The 17,681-nt window shown below is 41.6% G+C and overlaps 1 protein-coding gene across 1 annotated transcript; it reads left to right on the top strand.

Annotated features, from left to right (window-relative positions):
* The first annotated feature begins 35 nt into the window (after nt 1-35).
* On the top strand, nt 36-3,961 carry LOC136421006 (cytochrome P450 2J4-like). Its single transcript, XM_066408152.1, has 5 exons — nt 36-420; nt 1,059-1,201; nt 1,723-1,933; nt 3,318-3,601; nt 3,770-3,961. The coding sequence occupies exons 1-5, from the start codon at nt 36-38 to the stop codon at nt 3,959-3,961; spliced, it is 1,215 nt and encodes a 404-aa protein (XP_066264249.1).
* Nucleotides 3,962-17,681: the final 13,720 nt, after the last annotated feature.

Below are 17,681 nucleotides of genomic sequence, written 5' to 3'. Positions count from 1 at the left end.
CATCTAACTGGGCCACCCACTTCATTCGTGAGAAAATGGCCGGTACTGTTCAGTGGATAGCTGAGTCCGTCCAGGAGATTTTGCAGATCTCTGAGCTGACTCTGCAGACGTTTCTCGTCTTTTGTGTGACTTTCCTCTTGGCATATGTCATCTTCAAGCGTTCCCGAAACCTGCCTCCCTACCCGGCAGGACGTGTGCCTGTTCTCGGGCACATACTCGCCTTGGGCCGAGCGCCTCACGTCAAGGTGACGGCATGGAGGCGACGGTACGGGGACGTCTTCACCATCAAAATTGGTTCGGTAGATGTGGTGGTTCTGAACGGCTACACTGCCGTCAAAGACGCGCTCGTGGACAGGTCCGATCTGTTCGCGTCCAGGCCGCCAGACTACCTGTTTGATGCGATAACTGGTTCCGGAAAAGGTAAACTTCTATTATCTATATGCTTTCTTGACAAAAGTCGTACGACAAGTGTACAACACAAAACTACCCAGGACAGACGTGGACGCCTTGTCAGCTGTCCTGTGACAGAAGACGCCTTGTCGTGAGTCGCGTCTATCATAGTGTCGCTTAAAACCGGACGTGGTATGAATTGTTCAAGATATGAGGATAAACGCTCTAAGCTGTTCACCTTTATTTCCACTTGTTCAAGTGAATTCAATACGCTCAATTCTGTTGATAGATTTGATTACATAATGAGAGGAGACAATCTTTACTGTGCTCAAATAGGTATATACATCAAAGAATGTTTGGACATAAGAACAAGTAATGTATAAGTTTACGACACGCTAAATCTCAATATGTTGCCCTATTCCATATGATTGTATGTAAACAAACTCATTAGTATGAACTTTGTTTGTTGGCATGTATGTATATGTATGCATGTATAGATTAAGTAGACCTTACGAGAGTCGCTGTAATTTTGTTGTGTCAGTGTGATGTAGTATCTATACCGTCCCACTGAATGGCGTCCACATGGTGTCCTCTCGGCAGTATAGATACAAAACGTGATATATATAATATTGAGTTCCATTTTAAAGACACGTTCTTTGTTCCTGTAGACATCATTGGTGCACGCTGGGGGCCAGGGTTCAGACAGAGAAAGAGGTTTGCCATCGCCACCCTGAGGAACCTGGGCATGAAGGTCGGACGTGGCAGCTTTGAGGAGAAGATCCAAGAGGAGGCGACCTATCTCCGCAACAGGGTAAGATGACACCAGTCAAACAAGGTCACATACCAGGGGGCCCAAAATCGACCTTGAATTTCGGCTTCACAACACCCGCCTACATACAAAATATCATGGTAATCCATCCAGAGGTTCTTGAGTTATGCTGACTACAATAGTCCGGAAACACACTGACACACACACACAAAAACATGCCAAAAACGATATCTCAATTTTTTATGGAGATAATTAAGGATAAACAATGCAGGCCTGAGTTTTAGTTTTTCAGCCCGAATATCTGTTGTCAGATATTCGTATGATAGTATTCGGGGCATTCTCATGATCAATATGTCGATAAGTTTTGATGATCAATCATGTTTTCATGTTACATGCAGTTTGTGATGATATTTGTTCTATATGGTTTTCATAATTCCTTGGATTTGAAGACAAAAATGGCGATGGTATTTCGTCTACGAACTATAGGGTCTGACCAACACCATAATAGGACTGTTTCCATCTGGACAAACTCATGATTTTGCCGAAAAACAAATTGTGTTCAGGTTGCAGAAAACAACGGACAGCCCTTTGACATCGCTCATGACGTCAGAGTTACGGTGGCAAACGTCATCTGCTCCATGGTGTTCGGGAAGCGCTACGACTACGAGGATGAAACGTTCCGAGAGCTCTCGGAGGCTATTGTCACAATACTAGTTGAAGTCGCAACTGGGAAGATAATCAACATTTTCCCGTTGCTTCGGTTTGTTCCTGTCGGTAGGTAGAACTGCCCTTTCCTTTTTCTACAGTTACATGAAAGATTGGTTGGTCGTAGTCGATTGGGCGTCAGAAGGATGACGGCTGAGACACAACGATTTACCGATTTCGACCTTTTATTCAAAAGTCTTCATCCGAATCACAAAGAGTGGTACCGCACTTCCTTTTAAGGCCTCTAGTTGAAGTCAGGTCAGGGCACTCTACTCCCTGCTTAAGTTAGGTCAGTGCGCTCTAAGAAATAGCCAATCAGCTTACAGGATTTCGCTTTGCACTGGCTAAAACTGACCAACCAGAGCCTAGAGAACATGCTGACTCAGTGAGAATGCTGTTTGTTCAGGTCAGGTCGCTCTGAGCGTTGTCGTAGAAAGATGAGTTGATGATAAATAACCTTAGCGGAATTTACCTTGGCAACGTAACGTTTCGGTAACTTCTCAGTTAGCTTTCTCGGGAAAAGCTGAGTCACGTTTGATACAAGTCAAATCAAAGTTTATTGTACATTGATTGTAACAGGTACAATGTAAGGCAAAAATAACATACTACTGGCTACTTATATCAAACTGCTAAAAGCTACAGGGAGGTTCTATGCTATACAATGGTTAGGTTCTAGGCTGTACAATGCTCCATTTCAAACTACATGAAAGCGCTATCTATATAATATTGTCAGAGGTAGATAATATCAACAGGAGATACAATAGGGAGTCGTATATGTCAATTATACAATTACACGATGAGGAGATAAATGTCTTATACAACTAAATCGCTATTTCACGGATTCTTTTTTGCATAGATGTATAGATATATTGGCCTATATATACAGACATTGTTTCAGGACATGACATAAGTACACGAAACGTCTCTGTTTTCGACTGAGGTAGTGTTACATTTGTTTCACACTTAATTGTCTGCATTAACTTCACTCTTTTATCTTTATATGTTGGACATTCCATTAAGAAGTGATATTCGTCTTCGACATTTTCCTTACATGTAGGACAAAGTCTCTGATTGGCTGGGACATTTCTGTGTCTACCTTTTTCAATTTCAAGACAGTGTGCTCCGATACGGAGTTTTGTTGTGTGTGTTATGAAGGATTTGTTTTGGACTGACTGGAGGTAGTTCTCTATATGAAAGTCGGTTTTTATTTTTGAATATGTTTCAAGTTTCTTAAAGCTTCTTATCATTTGCCGCCAGCTTGACAGAAAACTTCAAGCATGTACTGTATCTTTGCCACAACGCCACCATGCGACAAACAGTGGAAGAATCTATTCATACGATGAGGAAGGTTGCTGAGGAGTTACCAAAGCCTCTATTGCTATTTCATCACAAACAAACAAAACATTGATATTGTACTCATGTCTAACTATTTAAATGTATATTTTTTTTTTAGTGAATAGATCCCGCACCAATGCACTGGAAGCGTTCTACAAGGTCCGAAACGTGCTCAGCGAGGAGATATCTCGCCATCGGGAACACCTGGACCGCGAGAATCCGCGAGACTTCCTCGACTTCTGCCTGCTGGAGCTTGAACAGCAGGAAAAGGTGGACGGTCTGACGGAAGAGAACGTCATGTACATGGCCCAGGATCTGTTCTTCGCAGGAACAGACACAACTGCCAACACACTGCTGTGGAGTCTTCTCTACATGACTTTGAACCCCGACATCCAAGATAAGGTACTTGGGAGCAGTTTGGCCTCTTCAAACTTTTTCAATGTTTACCTCTGTCAGACTCTAGAGGGATGGGCAAAGAAAGAATTGCAAGATAGTATTCGTTTTCTTGTAACTATCAAGAAGACTCGTGATATTTTTAACTGTTATATCGGTGCAATTAAACCCTAACAGGTACAAGAGGAGCTTGATGCCGTTGTTGGTGAGAGTCTGCCCACCCTGTCCCACCGTTCCCAGCTGCCCTACGTGAATGCCTGTCTGCTGGAGGTCATGAGGATCCGCACTCTTTTTCCTTTTGCAGGCCACGCCACCACACAGGAGGTCAAAGTGCAGGGATACGATATTCCTGAGGGAACTGCGGTATGATGAGTTTCATATCAATAAGTAAGATCACCGCCAGTATCGTTTAAAAAAAAAGATTCTTTCATGAATGAGTGTAAATTCTGTGCTCCAGTAACCTCTTTTCAAGTCGAAGTGATGATATACTTTAATTAAGTTTATCCATGCAAAGAGTTGTTGAGACCTCATTAACCCATTTTCTCTTTGTTTGACCCAGGTGCTGTTGAACATGTACTCCCTTCACACGGACCCCTCCAACTGGCCTGTTCCGGACCGGTTTGACCCCGAAAGGTTTCTGGACGCGGACGGGAACGTCATCAACAAGCCTAAGTTTTTCATGCCTTTTGGAGGAGGTGATTATCAGGATTTGAGATAGCCTGGAATCCAAACCTATTATAGCTCCCGAGTCTCTCTCCGCGGAGAGAGACTCGGGAGCTATAATAGGTTTGGATTCCAGGCTAGATTTGAGATGTTCTTGAATGTTGGACGTATTTTACCACAATAATGATTTCACAACTTCTATTCCACTCGTGTCTGGTCTTACTTCTGGTAATTCTGTATTTCCAGGCCGACGCGTGTGTCTCGGTGAGCAGCTGGCCAGGATGGAACTTTTCCTGTTCTTCTCGACCCTGCTGCAGTCCTTCACCTTCAAGACGCCAGAGGGCGCTCCTCCTCCAAACGCTGACGGCGTCTTTGGTTTGTCGTTGGCCCCGCATCCGTTCCAGCTCTGTGCGATGCCGCGTTAGTTTCATATCGGTCCAACCATGCAACAAACGACGTAACCTTCTGGATCATTAATAGCTATGTCAACCTCTCAGTGGAAGTGTATGACAATCTTTAAAGGGTGAATCTGTGGAGTCACACACATAGAAAAACGTCGGCTTAAACACGTCTCAAAATATGCACAACTAGTTTCGCGAGGGGGGAACTATGGTTTATTGGTCATTTGTTGGTCCGAAATTACCCATGCAATGGCAGCCAATGCTGAATTACTGCAGGGTTTACAATCACATAATACACAATAATACACTTGATACATATTTGCACACTTGCACTTTATGAAACTGTCGCAAGGGTCTGGCGGCTGCCATTCGGCGCCAGCAGGTGACCTATCTATCTATCTATCTATCTATCTATCAGGTGACCTATCTATCTATCTATCAGGTGACCTATCTATCTATCTATCTATCTATCTATCTATCTATCTATCTATCTATCTATCTATCTATCTATCTATCTATCTATCTATCTATCTATCTATCCATCCATCCATCCACCCATCCATCCATCCATTTATCTATCTATCTATCTATCTATCTATCTATCTATCTATCTATCTATAGTATCTATCTATAGTATCTATCTATAGTATCTATCTATCTATCTATCTATCTATCTACATGTACCTACCTACCTATTTACTCATTAATTAATTAATTAATTCATTCATTTATCTATTTATTCATTTATTTATTTATTTACCCAGTATGGGGTATAGGGGAAATATATTGTGTTTTTCTTCTTTCTTTCTTCTGCCAGGAAACCAAGTAGATGTAGGGTGGAAGATCAAGTTAGCGATATGTATATGATAGACTTCCGGGTTGAATTAGTTTGTTGTCGGTTCCATGGGCCCACCAACCTTGGTCAATACAATAACGTAGAAATATAGTGTGGTATGCTTGCCCTTTGGCAGGGTTGTATCGGCCGAACGAGGTTGCCAGTAGAATTGCACATTTTGATTACGTATGTGCAGTGTCAAATGTGAATGTCTTGAGACATACTTGACTCGACATAAACGAAACCTGGTCCTCCAAGAAGAAACTGAGCGTTGTTATGCACATCAAGAAACAATGGTCGAGACAACAACAGCGACAACTCAAACATATCTATTCAGAATTTTGGTATAAAACCTAGTTCTACCAGATCCTTCTTTAGTCACTGACGAAAGATAGCGGATGCTGTCTGAAACTTCTGACTGTTTCAAAACTTTATCCAGTTGCTTGAGTAACTATTTTTGGCGTATCTTATTACCTGGATGTCTAACCTTCATCAACGATGAACCGCGACAACTGTTTACAAGCCAGGGGTCTTCACCTTTGACACTGCGCACGCGTACTCGAATCTACGAATGGGCTTATTGGACCGATATGTCGGACAAACTATAGATTACACAGTTAACGTTATATAATCTTATCTTGTTAATGAATATTGACGATCAACTAATGTCTTTATTATAACGACTAAAAGGTAAGGATTAACGGTGTGTTCAGTGCGAACAATAGTGTACGTATACATGTTAAGTATAGTCCTGATTGTCAATAAGGGATAACGATATGAGTTAGCATGTTCTTCTTATATCTTAGTAACGTTACGATATTTACTAGGATGCCTGTCACTCTCCTGTCGGCGTTCTTTGATTCCCTATATATAGGCATAATAATCTACTCGGTGTTATTGGAGTAAAGATTCTTACTTAGGTTGTTAGTAGTGTACTCTCCAAGCAGAGGTTCGGCTCGGCTGCTTTTTGACGTGACTTTTAGACGTTTTTCGAGCTCTCTATTTTGTTCCGACTTCTGTATGCCGACCTGCCAAACCCTGTCGGCTTGGAGAGTAGTTAGGTTATATTCATTTATTTGTAGTTTAACGTTAGATAACGATATATAACAAGCTGTTGGTTTTGAACGAGGGAGAGAGATGGTGAGAGAGTCATCTCCAAGCAGATCTACACGGTGCCAAAATCGTATAAGCTAGCCAGAGAAGCTCCAGTCAGCCAGACGCGGTGCCTGACTGGTGCTTCTCTGGCGACTGGAGCTTCTCTGGCTAGCTTATACGATTTTGGCACCGTGTAGATCTGCTTGGAGATCAATGAGAGAGAGTAGTTAGGTTATATCTATTTATTCACGAGAGAGAGAGAGAAAGAGTGAGTGCATTGATGCAATATAGTTAGGCATTTCTGATCAATTGGTGGAGTTATCATATAGACCCAGCAATAGATCAAGGAGGTTAACCTCCTTGAATAGATAGATGCGTGTAGATTAAGACTCATGATTAAACGCAGGAAGAAATCCACATTCAGTGAGCTGGTACGTGATATTTTAGATTGATGTAACGTTAATCAGCTAAACGCTATCAATTAAAGTTAAACGTCTTAAATCTTACCTTTGTAATTCTTCTTGGGTCAAATTATCAATGGTGTTATGGGGAACACTCCGTCTCTTCATCATGATCAACCCGGTATTACAGTCAGATCTCGTCTTGGAGTTCACTTGTTACGTGATTGGTGTTGATCATCACGCGACAAGAGACAGTCATATACAGGCTTGAGATAGTGACGCCCCCTGTCCCTGTTTAAGGTACTGCGTTGTCTGCGTATTTAGATCGCCTCTAGAACACCCCTTCGAAAAGACTAATATGCTAAAAAAAGCAATGCTAGTGATTACTACATACCTGAAGACTAAACACTACGCTATTCAGTAAGAGTGACTGTCCTTAGATGTGACTGTCCTTAGACGTGACTGTCCTTTGAGGTGACTGTCCTTACATGTGACTGTCCTTACATGTGACTGTATTTAGACGTGACTGTCCTTAGACGTGACTGTCCTTAGCCGTGACTGTCCTTAGACGTGACTGTCCTTAGACGTGACTGTCCTTAGATGCCCGTAGATATACATTGGCCTATGTACAAGGAAATTATGTCAGGACATGACATAAGTAGGTTAAAGGTCTCTGAGCTTGTCACATGTACATAAACACAATTTATTTATTGTCAAATGCAACTGATACAGTACATTACACCGACTCTCAGGGGAGCGTAGCTGTTATTGGAGAGTCGACATTTATGGACAGACAGATACATAGGCATGCAAGGGAAATTTACACAACACAACACTTAGTTTACAAATTTACACAACACTCAGTCTACAATCGATCAATAAAAATCAGCCTTACAATAAAGTTCTACCTACAATTCACAGCACATGGACAAAAATATGTCCACACAAAGAATAGTTTTAAGTGTGCTATTACAATACACTTCGTGAATTCTGAAAACTCAGATGACAAGACATGAATATGCTGCAACAGTGTGGGATCCAAACACAAAGAAAGAGGATAAACTGGAGAGGGTGCAGAACCAAGCTGCCATATTCTGCACGAACAACTATGACAGGGGTGCTCAAAGTGTCACCAAAATGAAAACAGATCTGCATTGGATGTCATTTGAAGCCAGAAGAAAAATATCAAGGCTTTACATGATGTACAAAATGACTAATAAACTTGTGGACGTACCGACTGATAAGTATCTAATACCAGCTCAGAAAAGGATAAGAAATAGTCATGCCTTTAAGTACCAGAGTTATACAAGGATTGATGTGTTCAAAAATTTGGAGGAGACATCTTGGCAGAAGCCTCAGCACCACGTCAAGGTGTGCCCCCGTCGCTGAGGAAATTTTAAGACGTCTTCCTGCCCACAACCATCAGCTTTCCCTACATTTAAGAAGTGAACAGGAATGTCTCAAGACTTGAGTGTCACTCGACTCGAAAAAAAAAAGAAGCCTTCTTACTACTGTGGGCCCATCTGTGTAACCAAAGCTCGGGTTACAACAGAAAACAGCAGCAAGAAGTTTAGAAGTCATGATTACATACTTGGAGGCAGGTTGTGATTTGAAAGTCTCTTACTTAGATTGTGATTTTGAAACAGCCAAAACAAAGTAGCCTAGGTCTCTTAAATTATTATTTTGAAACAGTCATTTTGCTGAGGAATGATGTTACTTACTAGGATCATGTTTTACGATACTTTTTTGAGCCAAGTGCATCCAAGACTTAAAAATTCAACAGTAACATGTGGACAAAGCTGATGGGTGTGTCAGGATGAGCTAAGTTGCCGAATCTGAGAACCAACTAGAATCAACCCATGGCTAAATTCGCATGGGACATCTTTTTTAGACATCCTTAGATTTGCACATAGCTACCTTGCTCTGTTGTCTCCTGGTGTCTTTCTGTGAGCCTGCAGAAAAGAAAAGTTTACTTGCTTCGTGGCCGCTCCAGCGCTGAGCCAAATGGTCTTCCGAAGTTGTGCCTGTAGACAAAGGCAGGAAAGGTGCACGGTGAAACAGGCAAGACTATTTTCACCAACCTTCTCTTTGCAATCCTTGGCCAGTCTTGCTTCAGTTGCTTTTTCCCTCAGGCGCCAGGAGACAACTTCTATCGTCTGACAGCGCTGATCCGATCCAAGTGCTCTTCCCAAGTTGTGCCTGCAGACAAAGGCAAGAAAGGTGCACGGTGAAACAGGCAAGACTATTTTCACCAACCTTCTCTTTGCAATCCTTGGCCAGTCTTGCTTCAGTTGCTTTTTCCCTCAGGCGCCTGGAATCATCGTCTTTTTCGTCTCGCCTCCAGCGCTGATCTGATCCAAGTGCTCTTCCAAAGTTGTGCCTGTAGACAAAGGCAAGAAAGGTGCACGGTGAAACAGGCAAGACTATTTTCACCAACCTTCTCTTTGCAATCCTTGGCCAGTCTTGCTTCAGTTGCTTTTTCCCTCAGGCGCCTGGAATCATCGTCTTTTTCGTCTCGCCTCCAGCGCTGATCTGATCCAAGTGCTCTTCCAAAGTTGTGCCTGTAGACAAAGGCAAGAAAGGTGCACGGTGAAACAGGCAAGACTATTTTCACCAACCTTCTCTTTGCAATCCTTGGCCAGTCTTGCTTCAGTTGCTTTTTCCCTCAGGCGCCTGGAATCATCGTCTTTTTCGTCTCGCCTCCAGCGCTGATCTGATCCAAGTGCTCTTCCAAAGTTGTGCCTGTAGACAAAGGCAAGAAAGGTGCACGGTGAAACAGGCAAGACTATTTTCACCAACCTTCTCTTTGCAATCCTTGGCCAGCCTTGCTTCAGTTGCTTTTTCCCTGAGGCGCCTGGAATCATCGTCTTTTTCGTCTCGCCTCCAGCGCTGATCTGATCCAAGTGCTCTTCCAAAGTTGTGCCTGCAGACAAAGGCAAGAAAGGTGCACGGTGAAACAGGCAAGCCTATGTTCACCAACCTTCTCTTTGCAATCCTTGGCCAGTCTTGCTTCAGTTGCTTTTTCGCTCAGGCGCCTGGAATCATCGTCTTTTTCGTCTCGCCTCCAGCGCTGATCTGATCCAAGTGCTCTTCCAAAGTTGTGCCTGCAGACAAAGGCAAGAAAGGTGCACGGTGAAACAGGCAAGACTATTTTCACCAACCTTCTGTTTGCAATCCTTGGCCAGTCTTGCTTCAGTTGCTTTTTCCCTCAGGCGCCTGGAATCATCGTCTTTTTTGTCTCGCCTCCAGCGCTGAGCCAAATGGTCTTCCGAAGTTGTGCCTGTAGACAAAGGCAAGAAAGGTGCACGGTGAAACAGGCAAGACTATTTTCACCAACCTTCTCTTTGCAATCCCTGGCCAGTCTTGCGTCAGTTGCTTTTTCCCTCATGAGCCTGGAATCATCGTCTTTTTCGTCTCGCCTCCAGCGCTGATCTGATCCAAGTGCTCTTCCAAAGTTGTGCCTGCAGACAAAAGACACCAAAAGTGCACCGTGATTCAGGCAAGGCTTTGTCACTAACCTTGTGCTGCAATCCTCGTCCAATCTTCTTTCCTTGAAGCTTGCTTCCCTCCGGAGCATCTGGAATCACTGGCTTCATTGTCCGTTGGGTACTGGGAATCTTCCCATGGTGATCCTGTGGACAAAAACAACAACACACAAGCAATGTCTCTGGCATTAAAGTAGGGTTAAACATTGCACAGACTAAACATGTTACAAGTCCTCACATTAACTTGCTTAAAGGCTGGTACAAATATGTGATCAGATTAAATAATTTCTTACAAACATTATGCAACAGTTTCTGTTTTTACTAAAATCGTAATTGTATACAGGACTTGACTATATTATAAATCTTCATCTAGAATCAAAAATGTAAAGTGTTATCTGCTTTCTGTAAGAAGTCCTTTTCTCATGGTCCCATCGCCTCCTTGGTCCCTGGAAACAGTCAGGATCTTCCAAGGATTCACCTGTAAGTAAAGGAAACTACAAAAACTTTAGAAAAGATTCAGTGAAGAAAAATCAAAAAGTTTCATGTTCTCACACTAGTACCTGTTTCTCCATCTTGGCTGGAGAATACAAACCTGAAACTCCACCGATGTTGTGTCCAGCATCAAAACAAAAAGAATTCCCAACTTTGCAAGGACCCAAGTTCCCTCCCCATCATGGGATAGAAAAACACAAAACATGGTTTTGGCCCTAACCCTAGATACTACTTGAATGTATGGAAAAGGACCCCCCTTTTGATTAAGCTGTTGGTATGAGGAGAGAAAGCACATGTTAGTACAGCATGCAGTTTCAATATCACTCACCTCTGGCATCTCGGTAGCGGCTTGACAACAATCAACAGGTGTCCTCTTGAAGATCGGAGACTAAGGCCAGGCCAAAGAAATTCTCTGTTCACCAGAACTGTGAAGTCCTTTGGCCTGGCATGAGCTAAAATTTGGGGTGTGCCTTGTGGTTATGAAAATGAACAAAATTACACCATCTTAATTAGCTTAATTGGCGTAGCCATTAACTTACATAGCTTTTTATGTCTCATAATTATGCAAAACATCAAAGTTCTTTGTGGATAAGAATTCAAGCCACAACTTTGTCTTCTATGTATACTTTTTAAAAAAATATGTTTTTGTATTTTTCTTTCATCAACCCACCCCCCAAAAAGATTTGGAACTACAGGCTTGCTCTCTGAATCATCACACACACTTGGACTACTAACTAAGTCCCTGCTCTAATTTAGTTTTTAACTCACCTTTCCTGTCTAAAGTCAAAGTTCATGTGAACATCAGAGGGCAAGCCTAAGGCATGTAGAAATGCTGCCTTTCATTAACGAACTCAAGCTTTTAAAAGTTTCCTTCATTCTTAAGTTCCATTACCTTCTGTTATGTACAGGGTTCTCTTTATTCAGAATCTTATTCGAAATCTATATTCAGAATCTTCTTCAAAATCTTTATTCAAAATTGAAAATCTTTATTCAGTGTGTAACAGTGCATCCTTTTCATCTTGGTAGCATCTCAGGTGGCTGGTGTTTCTTCTTGAAGACGTCTTCAGGTGTAGCTACTCCTCCGTCTTTTAACTTACAAGACGGGTGAAAGAAATTAACCTTAAGATGCCATTTCTTCTCATACTAGATGGGATGATATCATTTCTCAACCAGTGTTCCGCCTTTCCCTTACAAGACGGTGAAAACATCCAAAACACTGTTACATCTTTCAATGTCCATCTTCCTACTTACAGGATCAGGACTGAGAAAATCGCAGTTTGAATCTAATACAGTCTTTTTTACCTGACTTGGCCAAAATGCATATTCAAGAATAAACAGTCATTAGCAAACTATATCATATTGCTTTTTCTGTTGACCTTGACGTCCATCGATGCCACTGATGTCGTCCACTTTGGCCTTAGCAGCAGTTGGAGTGAATGTAGCTTACAACTCTATGTCCTTCTATGCATGGCAATTCTTACTTGTCAATACATAGCACTCTATCCCAGATCCCCAGTACTTTAAATTTAATTCAGCGTTATTTGAGATCTCACAAGGCACTTTATTTCCAAAATGTTCCCTACATTTACTGGAAACTATTTTATTGAACCAAGCCAAAGTAGAGCTTGGATCAGACGCCCCCCTCCCACCCTCATTCTATATAAAACAGCAGAAAGGATACCATACAAATCCTAACAAACAGGTTGTCCTCTATTCTTCATCCTTGCTTCCTTCAAAGTAGCCTGGAAACTCTGACGTTGGTGTGACAACAGCATCAGTGGCCACCAACCCTCATCTAAAAGCACAAAGAAAAAAAGGGATTCTCTATTAGATCTCTTAAAAAACACAGTGTTACAGTCTTACATGCAAGGTGTAATATTTTGTATCTCTACATTGGTAGCCTTTTGCCTTGCATTCAGGGAGAGAATGAATGTGAGAAAGGATGAGAAGGAAGTCATTGGAGAAGTGATAAGAGAGTGAAAGAGCAATAAAAATATGGATACATGGAGGAAGAGACAGGTATGAGTGAACTTTGGAGTAGAATCTTTACCTTGTAGACTCAAGAGTCCTGCTCCTTCTCTTCTTCCTGTAATCAGGACTGCTGCTGGTCATCCCTCAGTCTAAAAAAGACATGATTCTAAAGGGATACCTAGTATGGTTAGGTATTACAACACATTTAAGATGTTAAATGGGTACCTGCCCAAACCATGTGGAACAACACACATGAGTTTAAATGGGTACCTGCCCAAACAATGTGGAACAACACACATGAGTATAAATGGGTACCTGCCCAAGACAAACAAACAGACAAGTTGACCTGTTGAAAACAAAGACAAAAGCACACATGTCTCCTCTCTGAAAAAGCAACAGAACACGCACAGACAGACAGACAGAAAGACAAACAGACAAGTTGACCTGTTGAAGAAAAAAGACAAAAGCACACATGTCTCCTCTCTGGAAAAACAACAGGACACCCACAGACAGACAGACAGACAGACAGACAAACAGACAGACAGACAAACAGACAGACAGACAAGTTGACCTGTTGAGAAAAGACAAAAGCACACATTTCTCCTCTCTGAAAAATCAACAGAACACCCACAGACAGACAGACAGACAGACAAACAGAGAGACAGACAGACAAAAAACAAACAAACAAACAAACAGACAGGTTGACCTGTTGAGAAAAGACAAAAGCACACATATCTCCTCTCTGAAAAAGCAACCGAACACCCACAGCCAGACAGACAGACAAACAGACAGACAGACAGACAGACAGACAGACAAACAAACAGACAGACAAGTTGACCTGTTGAGAAAAGACAAAAGCACACATATCTCCTCTGTGGAAAAGCAACAGCACACCCACAGATAGACGGACAGACAAACAAACAGACAGACAGGTTCACCTGTTGAGAAAAGACAAAATCACACATCTCTCCTCACTGAAAAAGCAACCGAACACCCACAGACAGACAGACAGACAAACAGACAAGTTGACCTGTTGAGAAAATGCAAAAGCACACACATCTCCTCTCTAGAAAAGCAACAGAACACCCACAGACAGACAGACAGACAGACAGGTTGACCTGTTGAAGAAAAAGACAAAAGCAAACATATCTCCTACAGAACACCCACAGATAGACAGACAAACGGACGAGTTGACCTGTTGAAAAAATACAAAAGCACACATATCTCCACTCTGAAAAATCAACAGAACATCAACAGATAGACAGACAGACAAGTTGACCTGTTGAAGAAAAAGACAAAAGCACAGATATCTCCTCTCTGCAAAAGCAACAGAACACCCACAGACAGACAGACAGACAGACAAGTTGACCTGTTGAGAAAAGACAAAAGCACAGATATCTCCTCTCTGGAAAAGCAACAGAACAACCACAGACAGACAGATAGACAGACAGGTTGACCTGTTGAAGAAAAAGACAAAAACACACATATCTTCTCTCTGGAAAGCAACATAACACCAACAGACAGACAGACAGACAGACAAGTTGACCTGTTGAGAAAAGACACAAGCACACATGTCTCCTCTCTGGAAAAGCAACAAGACACCCACAGATAGACAGACAGACAGACAAACAGACAAGTTGACCTGTTGAAGAAAAATACAAAAACACACATATCTTTTCTCTGGAAAGCAACATAACACCAACAGACAGACAGACAGACAGACAAGTTGACCTGTTGAGAAAAGACACAAGCACACATGTCTCCTCTCTGGAAAAGCAACAAGACACCCACAGATAGACAGACAGACAGACAAACAGACAGACAAGTTGACCTGTTGAAGAAAAATACAAAAACACACATATCTTCTCTCTGGAAAGCAACATAACACCAACAGACAGACAGACAGACAGACAAGTTGACCTGTTGAGAAAAGACACAAGCACACATGTCTCCTCTCTGGAAAAGCAACAAGACACCCACAGATAGACAGACAGACAGACAAACAGACAAGTTGACCTGTTGAAAAAAAAAGACAAAAGCACACATATCTCCTCTCTGGAAAAGCAACAGGTCACCCACAGATAGACAGACAGACAGGCAGGTTGACCTGTTGAGAAAAGACAACAGCACACATATCTTGTCTCTAGAAAAGCAACAAAACACCTACAGACAGACAAACAAACAGACAGACAAACAGACAAGTTGACTTGTTGAGAGAAAGCACACATATCTCCTCTCTGGAAAAGCAACAGGACACCCACAGATAGACAGACAAACTGACTGGTTGACCTGTTGAAAAGCAACAGCACACCCACAGATAGACAGACATACAGACAGACAAGTTAACCTGTTGAGAAAAGACAAAAGCACACATATCTCCTCTCTGGAAAAGCAACGGAACACCTACAGACAAACAGACAAGTTGACCTGTTGAAAAAAAAGACAAAAAGCACACATATCTCATCTCTGGAAAAGTAACAGCACACCCACAGATAGACAGACAGACAGACAAACAGACTGATTAACCTGTTGAGAAAAAGCACACATATCTCCTCTCCGGAAAAGTAACAGCACACACACAGATAGACAGACAGACAGACAGACAGATTGACCTGTTGAGAAAAACACAAGTACACATATCTCCACTCTGAAAGAAAAGCAACAGAAACACAGACATACAGACAGCTGGCTCTGTTGTACCTCAGGCACCATCTTCTCATGGTCACCCTGTAGACAAAAAACAAAATAGGGTTAGACAATTGGCATAGACAAACAAACAAACATGCTGCAAGTCCTCACATTTAGTTTGCTTAAAAGACTGGTACAAATATGTGATGAGATTAAATAATTTCTTACAAACATTATGCAACAGTTACTGTTTTTACTAAAATCATAATTGTATACTGGACTTCGCTATGTTATAAATCTTCATCTAGAATCAAAAATGTAAATTGTTATCTGCTTTCTGTAAGAAGTCCTTTTCTCATGGTCCCATCGCCTCATTGGTCCCTGGAAACAGTCAGGATCTTCCAAGGATTCACCTGTAAGCAAAGGAAACTACAAAAACTTTAGAAAAGATTCAGTGAAGGAAAATAAAAAAGTTTCATGTACTCACACTAGTACCTGTTTCTCCATCTTGGCTGGAGAATACAAACCTCAAAACTCCACCGAAGTTGTGTCCAGCATCAAAACAAAAAGAATTCCCAACTTTCCAAGGACCCACGTTCCCTCCCCATCATGGGATAGAAAAACACAAAACATGGTTTTGGCCCTAACCCTAGATACTACTTGAATGTATGGAAAAGGACCCCCCTTTTGATTAAGCTGTTGGTATGAGGAGAGAAAGCACATGTTAGTACAGCATGCAGTTTCAATATCACTCACCTCTGGCATCTCGGTAGCGGCTTGACAACAATCAACAGGTGTCCTCTTGAAGATCGGAGACTAAGGCCAGGCCAAAGAAATTCTCTGTTCACCAGAACTGTGAAGTCCTTTGGCCTGGCATGAGCTAAAATTTGGGGTGTGCCTTGTGGTTATGAAAATGAACAAAATTACACCATCTTAATTAGCTTAATTGGCGTAGCCATTAACTTACATAGCTTTTTATGTCTCATAATTATGCAAAACATCAAAGTTCTTTGTGGATAAGAATTCAAGCCACAACTTTGTCTTCTATGTATACTTTTTAAAAAAATATGTTTTTGTATTTTTCTTTCATCAACCCACCCCCCAAAAAGATTTGGAACTACAGGCTTGCTCTCTGAATCATCACACACACTTGGACTACTAACTAAGTCCCTGCTCTAATTTAGTTTTTAACTCACCTTTCCTGTCTAAAGTCAAAGTTCATGTGAACATCAGAGGGCAAGCCTAAGGCATGTAGAAATGCTGCCTTTCATTAACGAACTCAAGCTTTTAAAAGTTTCCTTCATTCTTAAGTTCCATTACCTTCTGTTATGTACAGGGTTCTCTTTATTCAGAATCTTATTCGAAATCTATATTCAGAATCTTCTTCAAAATCTTTATTCAAAATTGAAAATCTTTATTCAGTGTGTAACAGTGCATCCTTTTCATCTTGGTAGCATCTCAGGTGGCTGGTGTTTCTTCTTGAAGACGTCTTCAGGTGTAGCTACTCCTCCGTCTTTTAACTTACAAGACGGGTGAAAGAAATTAACCTTAAGATGCCATTTCTTCTCATACTAGATGGGATGATATCATTTCTCAACCAGTGTTCCGCCTTTCCCTTACAAGACGGTGAAAACATCCAAAACACTGTTACATCTTTCAATGTCCATCTTCCTACTTACAGGATCAGGACTGAGAAAATCGCAGTTTGAATCTAATACAGTCTTTTTTACCTGACTTGGCCAAAATGCATATTCAAGAATAAACAGTCATTAGCAAACTATATCATATTGCTTTTTCTGTTGACCTTGACGTCCATCGATGCCACTGATGTCGTCCACTTTGGCCTTAGCAGCAGTTGGAGTGAATGTAGCTTACAACTCTATGTCCTTCTATGCATGGCAATTCTTACTTGTCAATACATAGCACTCTATCCCAGATCCCCAGTACTTTAAATCTAATTCAGCGTTATTTGAGATCTCACAAGGCACTTTATTTCCAAAATGATCCCTACATTTACTAGAAACTAGTTTACTGAACCAAGCCAAAGTAGAGCTTGGATCAGATGCCCCCCCACCCTTGCTTCTATACAAAACAGCAGAAAGGATATCATACAAATCC

Source organism: Branchiostoma lanceolatum, chromosome 15 (assembly GCF_035083965.1).
Source record: "Branchiostoma lanceolatum isolate klBraLanc5 chromosome 15, klBraLanc5.hap2, whole genome shotgun sequence".
Taxonomy (NCBI): domain Eukaryota; kingdom Metazoa; phylum Chordata; class Leptocardii; order Amphioxiformes; family Branchiostomatidae; genus Branchiostoma; species Branchiostoma lanceolatum.
The sequence above is the reverse complement of the archived record's forward strand: the minus strand, read 5'-3'. Positions and strand labels throughout refer to the sequence as shown.